The sequence below is a fragment of the Echinops telfairi genome, unplaced genomic scaffold, assembly GCF_000313985.2.
Source record: "Echinops telfairi isolate 266 unplaced genomic scaffold, ASM31398v2 ScPeMD7_2;HRSCAF=8, whole genome shotgun sequence".
Taxonomy (NCBI): domain Eukaryota; kingdom Metazoa; phylum Chordata; class Mammalia; order Afrosoricida; family Tenrecidae; genus Echinops; species Echinops telfairi.
Genome location: NW_022103898.1, coordinates 26,039,966 through 26,048,824, shown reverse-complemented (window position 1 = coordinate 26,048,824; position 8,859 = coordinate 26,039,966). Strand labels below are relative to the sequence as shown.

General features: G+C 44.8%; 1 protein-coding gene across 1 annotated transcript in view; it reads right to left on the bottom strand.

Annotated features, from left to right (window-relative positions):
* The window catches only part of SLC5A8 (solute carrier family 5 member 8), a 50,825-nt gene that overhangs the window by 41,338 nt on the left and 628 nt on the right, over window positions 1–8,859 (bottom strand). Inside the window, exon 2 of the mRNA XM_004700359.2 lies at window positions 720–785. Within this exon, the coding sequence (XP_004700416.1) occupies window positions 720–785 (66 nt within the window). The remainder of the gene's footprint in view (window positions 1–719; window positions 786–8,859) is intronic.

Genomic DNA, 8,859 nt, shown 5'->3' with positions numbered 1-8,859 from the left:
GATAGATAGATAGATAGATAGATGTGCCAATGACCATAATGAGACTCTAGCAGTCTGAATGGAGAGTGGGAGGCATCCTCTATCACTAACCTCTCTGCAAGTCCTTGATTTCCATTCATGTCATTAAATTTATTCTTGCATATTTCTGAAATATGCAAGTCTAGGTTCTGTACGTGACTTTAAAAGCTCCTCTTGCTGTCATGATTCTGTTGCTTAAATAGGTGCAATTTTCCAAAGCGAGATAAATTAGAAAAATGATTTCCTAATCTTCCTATGTCCCATTTCATCCTTATTCCTTGTCTGGCTGCAAAAACACTGTGAACCAGGCAACCTGTCTTCCCGTTGCCAGAATCCCTAACATCAGTTACCACCGCACCCCCTCTGACCTGTTATTTCAGTGAATGCCCACGGTCACTCTGGTAGAATTCCTGAAACACATTTTCCTACAGCACCATCCATGGCTGTGACTTTATCTATACATGTAAGCTTCGCGTAAGTCACTCCCTTTTTCCAAGATGTGAAGCGTGTGCTGAACATTGCTGAAGGATCTTTAGGCTACGTGTGAAAAGCGTTGTTCCTTTTATTGCTTCCTCACAGTTTCAACACCTCTAATTTTTTTTTATGTTTTTCATGAAAGTATTTCCCAAGTAACCTCAGTCTAGTGCCATGGTTTAAAACCTTTTAGGTGACAAAAGAGACATTCATTAAGTGCTACTTACTGTTTGCACAATGAAGAGAATAGTTCCGCAGAGACGAACAAATTTGTTGAATCGAAGTTCTAAGTACTGTGTCAAAGGAGGGGTGATAAAAAAGGTTAGTATGCATGACTTCTGTCAGTTTTCCACCCCTATAATCAACAGCTTAACAAGTAAGACTCAAACCCAACCTCTTGCCACTGTGTCAATTTTGGTTCTTGGCGACCCCAGGTGCTACAGAGAGAGCTGCCCCATGGGGTTTTCTCTTTCTTTTTTTTTAATGGTTTTATTAACATATAATTCACATCTCATACAATTCAGCCATTCTATCGTATTAAGAAGAGTTGTATAATCATCACCACAATCAATTTTAGAATATTTTCTTATTTCTTTTACTTATTATTACTAGCGCCCCATCCCTACCTCCCACCCCCAACCTCCCCTGCTATACCCACAAGAAACCAGTAATCCAGGTACTGTCTCCATGGGTTTATCTATCCTGGGTTTCATATACAGAAAAACATACCAAAACATACACCAAAAAGCAAAAAAAAAACAAAAAACACACACACAAAACTAACAATAGCAAAAGAAAACAGAGAAAAACCGCAAATGAAAAAAAGGCATAAAAAACTTAGATGTAGAACAAACTTAAAATGGGTCAAAAGGGAGATCAAATGATAATGTGTTCCATTTTAACCTAAGCCACATCTGTAATAATCCATTTCCCAGTGTACTCTGCATGACAGCAAGGCTATTTCCATCCCTGATCTATAGTCAGGAGGATTCATCAGAGGCTTAATCCACATATATTTCCTCCGTGAGCTTTTGTTGCCAGGCCTTTCTTCCGTGGAACCGATGGGTGGGTTTGAATCACCACCCTTTAGCAGTTGGGTGCAAGCCACTGGTGCCAGGGGCCTTAAGAAGTCAAGTCGTTAGGAACGTAAGGCCACTCTGTAACTGACCTGTGTACTCTATTTTCGTTTTACTATTATTTCAATACAGTAAAATGGATTCTTTTGTTTGGCAGTACATCTTAATGAGTTTTTAGCACACATGCAAATCAATGTAATCTCCCTCACAATCATGACGAACACTCTCCCTTTGGAGTCAAATCCTTTGCCCAGTGCTAAGGCCCTAAACAAGCACTGATCTGTTTTCCAACCTCTTCCAGATGTTATATAAATGGAAATTGTGGGGTTTTTCAGAATGAACCATCTGTTGTTTTCCCTTCTTTTATTACCTCTCCCTTTCTTTGACTATCTACCACTTTAATGTCCCCTTTCCCACTGTAGACAGTTGTGATGAACTGTCCGTCAAGGTCCTCTACCAAGAGGGACAGCTCAGTCACTCTGTCTCTCTTCCCAGTGAGTATTGGAGCCTTTAAAATTGAGATAGGAAATCAGAAAATGATGAGAGTGGACTGACCCCAGCGGGGGTGTCACGCAGAGGCTGCCTCAGCTTCTGTCCTTGCTGGGCTGGTCCGTCAGCTTTTCCCTCGGTGCTGTGGTCCACTCCCCTCTCCTGGTCAGGCTTATTTCAAATCGACATCAGCCTGCATCAGTCTCTGTTCAGAACCAAGGACCCTGCCAATTCTGTCTCCTCTTCTCAAAGTCTGCTATCTTTTTCTTTTTTTTTTAAGTTTTGCGGTTTCTATTACAGGTGCAGAAGATGAAACACTATTTCTAATACATATCCCTAGATTACAAACTTAAATAGGTAGGTGAGTTGGATGAGATAACACAAGACATCAGACACATTTCTATAAGACCTCACAAACAAAGAGACTGTTGTCCACGGCTTCATGACATCAGCACACCTTGCAGTTGGCAATAAAGCGCACTGTAGTTTAACTCCTGTGAGCAGACCCCTCCCTCCCATTTTCATTATTAGACCTTTGCTGTATCAGTCTTTCATCCATTGATCAACAACTAAAAAAAGCTTTGCTCTTCCCCAGAGCCACGCCTCAATCTCTGCCATCTGCTTAGAGGGTCACTGTGAGTTGGCATCCACTTGAGGGCAGGGAGTTTGTTTTTGGTTTTTCTGGCGTATTGTTTTGTGTTTTTTACTGTCCTATATTAAGAAGACAAGACAAGGCTTTCGACGCCAGTGAAGAGTTACAGTCTCAGAAACCCACAGGAACCGCTCTCCCCTGCCCTTCAGGGTCGCTCTCAGTCAGAACAAACTCCGTGGCAGTGTGTTTGAGTTTGAGGCCCTATATTAGGCCTGAGGGACACAGATGGCTACTGTGATCACTGCTGCCCGGAATGACTGAACGGTTGGCTGTAGGTTCGAGTCCACCCAAAACCACTTCAGAAAAAAATGGCTGGAATTCTACTTCCAAAGAACAAAACAAACAACAATCAGCAGGCACTGAAAATCCTGGGGAGCATAGTTCTGCTGTGACACGGACGGGGTCACCCTGAGTCAGGATTGACCCTCGTTTGGTTTGCATTCCTATGGTATAGACTACATCAGTGGTTCTCAACCTTCCTCATGCCGTGACCCTTTCATACAGTTCCTCGTGTGGTGGTGACCCCCCTCAACCATAAAACTATTTTCGTTGCTACTTCATCACTGTAATTTTGCTACTGTGATGAATCATACTGTAAATATCTGATAGGCAGGATGTATTTTCATTGTTACAAACTGAATATAATAAAGCATATTTAAAGCATAGGGATTAATCACAAAACAATATGTAATTATATATTCTGAAATATCTATGTGTTTTCTGATGGTCTTAGGTGGCCCAGGTGAAAGGGTCGTTCGACCCCCAAAGGGGTCCTGACCCACAGGTTGAGAACCACCATATTGTATCAAAATCTTTCACTGACTTAGAATTGCAGGGCTGGAAGGAAGTTCAAATTTAAGACTTAAATATCATGACCACATAGAGAGCGAAGTTGAAGACTGATGATGTCTGTCGGATACTACGAGAACATAAAACAGAGGGGTTGGATAATGAATGTTTTCGCTCTATAACCCCGATGGAAATATACGGAGCACTTGCCGTGTGCACTGGCCTCCCAGCCACTGGCTGAAGTGGGCACTATGTATACTCCCCAGTGGAGATGGGGACTCTGGGCTCAGAGAGGACACCAAGGGAGGACGCAACCTGTCTGGCAGCTCCACACTACAAACCTCAGACATTTGTTGCCAGAATCCATGCACCTATTACATTATTGCAAATAAATACATAAATAAAGGGACCCCCATAAATAAAGGCATGGATTGACACATAGCAGAACCTCCACAAATACAAAGTGGGTGACAAATACAAAACGCAGAACTGTGCATTAGGAAAAGATTCCAACTCTGGTCACACACCTGCACCTGACTCCCAGCGCTTGACTCTCTGTCACTGGCCTAATCCCAGGTTCCTCATCTTTAAATTGCCAGTCCCAGAATTCATCCTTTCCCCCTCTGACTTGGCAAGGCTTTCGAGATGAACAAATGATATAAATGGAGGGGGCGGGGAGGAAAGGGAGATGTTGTGACCTATTCGTTAGTCCAAAGAAACAGAAACCAAACTCACTGCCATTGAGTGGGTTCTGACTCACAGAAACCCTATAGAACAGGGGAGAGCAGCCTATGGGGGTTTCTGAGACTGTCCCTGTTCATGGCAATGGAAAGTCTCATCTCTCTCCCAAGTCGTCAATCCAAACGCAAGATATTAATAAGCCAGTGCTACTCAACCCAACAGCCTTACAGGTATCAAGACCATTAAGGGGAACTCAGAATGATGGTAGAAAGCTGGAGGAATATCTGGAGCCTGGGGACAGAGCACTGTTATTTCGATAGGACTCTTACTACACATGCAGGGCCATGAATGGACAGAGCCTTCTTTGCCTTTGCTAGGTAGCTGTATCCAAATTGCTGGGGTCTACAGAAAACTTGAGAGAGAAAATGTGACAGAGATAAGAATTTAGCAGGTTGTACTAAATAACTGAAATTTTATATATATATACACACACACACATATATATATATATACACACACACACATATATATATATATTCAGTTGGATCTAGATAGCCAGACTCATGGATTTAAACTCAAATGAGACCAATTCAAAAGAGAACTAAGAAATCGGCCACCATCTCAATGGTAGTTACTGGGATGCTGAAGACCTGGAGACCTTTCAGAAGCCCAAATTCATTAAGCAGTTGGCTTAGAATAGCTATAAGATTTCCAGACCAAACTACAAAGTCACAGTGGATGCCTGTAGTGAACCATGATCTCTCCTCAGAACTTGGAATAACTTAAAAGGACTTGGACTTTCGTGGGTATAAAAATAAAGTTGGGCATCTCAGTTCCCCAAAACTGCCAGACCCAGAGAGAGTCCAAAGAAGTGGTGAATTAAGCCGGCATGTTGCATTATATAGTTGCACTCTGGTGGCACAGTGATTGCATCGTCGGGCTGCTAATGTCCATGGTTTGAGACCACCAGATGTTCCACAGGAGAAAGATGAGGCTTTCTATTCCTGGAGAGAGTCACACTCTCAGAAATCCACAGAGTCAGTTCTCCCCTGTCGCTATGACTCAGAATTGACTCAATGGCAATGAATTCAGGCGGTGTGTTTTTTCCTTGCATTCCATATACTTCTTGCCAGTCTGTGGCTCTGGAAGTAGCTAGACACCTCTCAGGTCTCCCCTTTCCAGGTGGTGATGAAGAGATATCCAAAGTACTTCTTTATGGTACATTTTAGTTAAAGTAATATAAATAGGCAGATATGTCCTACTTGAGCAAGAGCTGGTTATTCTGTATGACGTGGCTCCACTTCTCAGCACAAGATAAAGACATTTGAGAAAGTCTGTGCTGGGACCAATTGGCAGCACTAGAGTGGGTGGCCTAACTTCTCTGTCTCTGATTGTCTGGCAGCCACCAGCTGTGGACACCATCAGCTTGCCCAGAACTCCTGGGGTCCTGAGCTGCCTCTCTTGCTCTCTCTGCACAGTTTGCACCTCTGTTCTGCAAGCCTTCATGAGCAGCGAGTGTGCACCACTGCACAGCCTCTACACATGTCTGCAATGCTTATATGGTCTTCTGAAGCTTCACTTCCTGAGTCTCTTTGCCTTCAAATTGGGGCCCTGCAAGTATCCACCTCCAGAGGATATTCAGTCACATGAAAAAAGAAAAATGTTGCTGCCAACTCCATTGTAACCCATGACAACCCCATTTGTGCAAAGCAGAACTGCTCCAGCCGCTGTGACCTTTCAGGATCAGATCTTCAGGCCTTTCTTGCAAGGCATATTTACGTGGGTTTGAACCGTCAACCTTTCCACTTAATGGCTTACCTATTTTCCATACCCAGGAACTGGGACATAGTGTGAGTTTAGTCATATAGTGTATGTAGAGTGTGAAACCCAGTCAGCAGCATGCATGAAACCCTTGGGTTTCTTTCTTTTCTTTCCTTCTTTTTTTCCATCTTTCCTTCTTTCCCCTTTCTCTCCCCCAGCTACTCTACCATCTCTCTCTCTTTCCCTCTTTTTAAAAAATCATTTTATTGGGGGCTCATATAACTCTTATCACAATCCATCCATCCATCCATTGTGTCAAGCACATTAGTACATCTGTTGCCATCATCGTGCTCAAAACATTTGCTTTCTACTTGAGCATTGTATCAGCTGCTCATTTTTTCCAGTAACCATTTTCTTTATAGATTTTTTGGGGGGTGGGGTTTATTTTGGTTAGTTTGATTTCTTTTTAATTTACTTTTTCTAATAACAACAAACCTTGGGGGGCACTGTGGGTTCAGTTCAGCATTCTTTCCTCTTGTTATGCATTCTTAGCTGAAACCTGCGCTCATGTTGCCCCCACCACTGCAAATGTGGGGAAATCTCTCTGCTTCTGGCTGAGTGAATGCTGTGCTCAGAAGGGGCATGGGTCAGTGGTTACAAGAGTGGTATTCATGTGCCAGCACGGATGTCCTCTTGCCACCTTCTTCCAACAGGTCTTGGAGGTGGTTAACTATAGATCAGGGTTCACCAACTCAAATGCCTACAGGTTGCATCAGGCGATATGCATGAGGGACACATCCCAGGGGGTCCTATGTTAAGGCAGTGGAACATTCTTCATGGTTCCCGTCAGCACCACCACCCCTCCGTTCCCCCTTTCCCATTTGCGGTACAGACATCGTAGTCGATACGGGTTTCTCTATCATGAGAACACCACCATGCAGACACAATAAGGCCTCGGTAGGGAAACTGATAGCAAGGAGGAGGAGCGATGGTGGGGAACTGCTGTGCCTGAGGTCCGGAGGGAAGGTGGCCCAGAATGTGGGCCTGTCTTCTGAGTTTTCCAAGTCTCCAGAATTTGACTTCATCTCATTGTAAGGAGCTCTAGGGGTGCAGTGGCTAAGTATTTGGCTGCTAACTGAAAGGACGGCGGTCCAGACCCACCAAGAGAAAGATTGGGCAGTCTGCTCCCCTGAAGGTCCACAGTGTTGGAAACCCTTCGGAGCGGTTCTAGTCTGTCCGACAGCATGGCTATGAATTGGCATCAGTTCAATGGCAGTGGGGAAGGGGGGCGGGGGGGTGGGGGGGCAGGGGATTTGGTTGGTTGGTTTGATTTTCTCCTTATCAAATGCTCATTTTGTTTCCTTCAAATTACCACATCTACACCACCACCACCACCCTAAAAAAAAAGAAAAGAAAGAAAGAAAACAGCCAACTTAGGCCTGAGTTTGGCTAGGGTCTCCGCTTGTCATCGCTGTGCTGAACAGAGACCTTCCTTCTGTTCATTCTGAGGGAGATGGGCTGAGCTCTCCCCAACACAGGGCCCGGGACACAGGAAGGCAAGGCTGCCTAGGGGTGCCTCGCCCAGATGATGTCACTAGATCCCAAGCAGCATTCGTCACCTCCACCTCTGCCACTGGAACCCTGTTCCCAGCACCAGCTGAACCAGCCCCACTGGGAAAATATCCTTGAGAGGCCCCGGACTAGAGCGCACATGCCAGGAAAGTGAGGATTCGGCCAGCTGCGGAGAATGAGGTGCCAAGCCCTGGCGTACTGGCCCAGTTAAGAGGAGACTTTAGCTGACTGGTTCCTGGACTCGTGTAGTGACAGAGGATAAAATGTCCATGTGATAGAGACCAGCGAGGTATCTGAGCCCAGCTCCGCCACTGCCCTAAGCATCTATCCTCCCCTCCCCACACTCTACCCCGCTGCCTTTTCACGGAAGCCAAACACTCCCCATCTTTTCAAACCCTGTCCTGCAAACAACTCGAGGACATTTGGGGAAATCTGTAACCACTTGGGCCTGTGCAATAAAGAAAAGGTGGATTTACCTTGATGGACCAGAGAGAGAGAGAGAGAGAGAGAGAGGAATTGGGTGCTTGCAGCTGAATCTCCCTTAGGGTCACGAGAGGCCACAATCATTATAGGCAACATTTATCCAGCACTTCCTCCATACCAGGCACAGGTCTAGATGCTGCATTTGCATCATCTCATGGAATCCTCTTAACTGTCAGGTGACAGGAGGCAGTATTATCATTGCCTTTTGAGGCAAAAACAACAACAAACTGGCACAAGTGGTCGAATAAGTTGCCAAGGTCACACAGCTAATAAGTGGTGAGATCTGGTCTCAAAGGTAGGGGACTCGGACCAAAGATACAGCATGTTAACGAGTGAGTGCCAGCCTCTCCGTGGGGCTGGGGAGGGGGGAGGATTGCAAATGTTTCACCAGCCAAGCAGAGAAAGTGAACAGCTTTGGAGGCTCTGAAGCAAGCAGTGCGTTTCAAAGAGCAGGAGAGGGAAGTTTTTTTTGTTGTTTGCTGTGGCTGGGTGCCTATGTTTCTCATCCTGAAGGACCCAGTGTGGCAGATGAGCAGTGCCTTAGAGAGTTTTCTAGACTGTGGTGTGTAGGGGAGCATGGTCACCCAGTCTTTCTCTCACAAAGTTGCTGGGTGGGTTCTGATCACAGGCTCCCAAATTGGAGAGAGAAAGATAGAGCTCTACAATCTTTCCCTTTGACTCCGGACTTCAAGAAGTTAAAAGTAGAACGCTCTTGTTTAGAAAAGGATGATGGCAGCATATGTACACATGTGCTCGATACAATTGATGCATGGATTGTTATAAGAGCTGTAAGACACCCCCCCCCAATAAAATGATCTTTTAAAAAAAGATTTAAATAAATAAAAGGAGAAAACTCGATAGGCT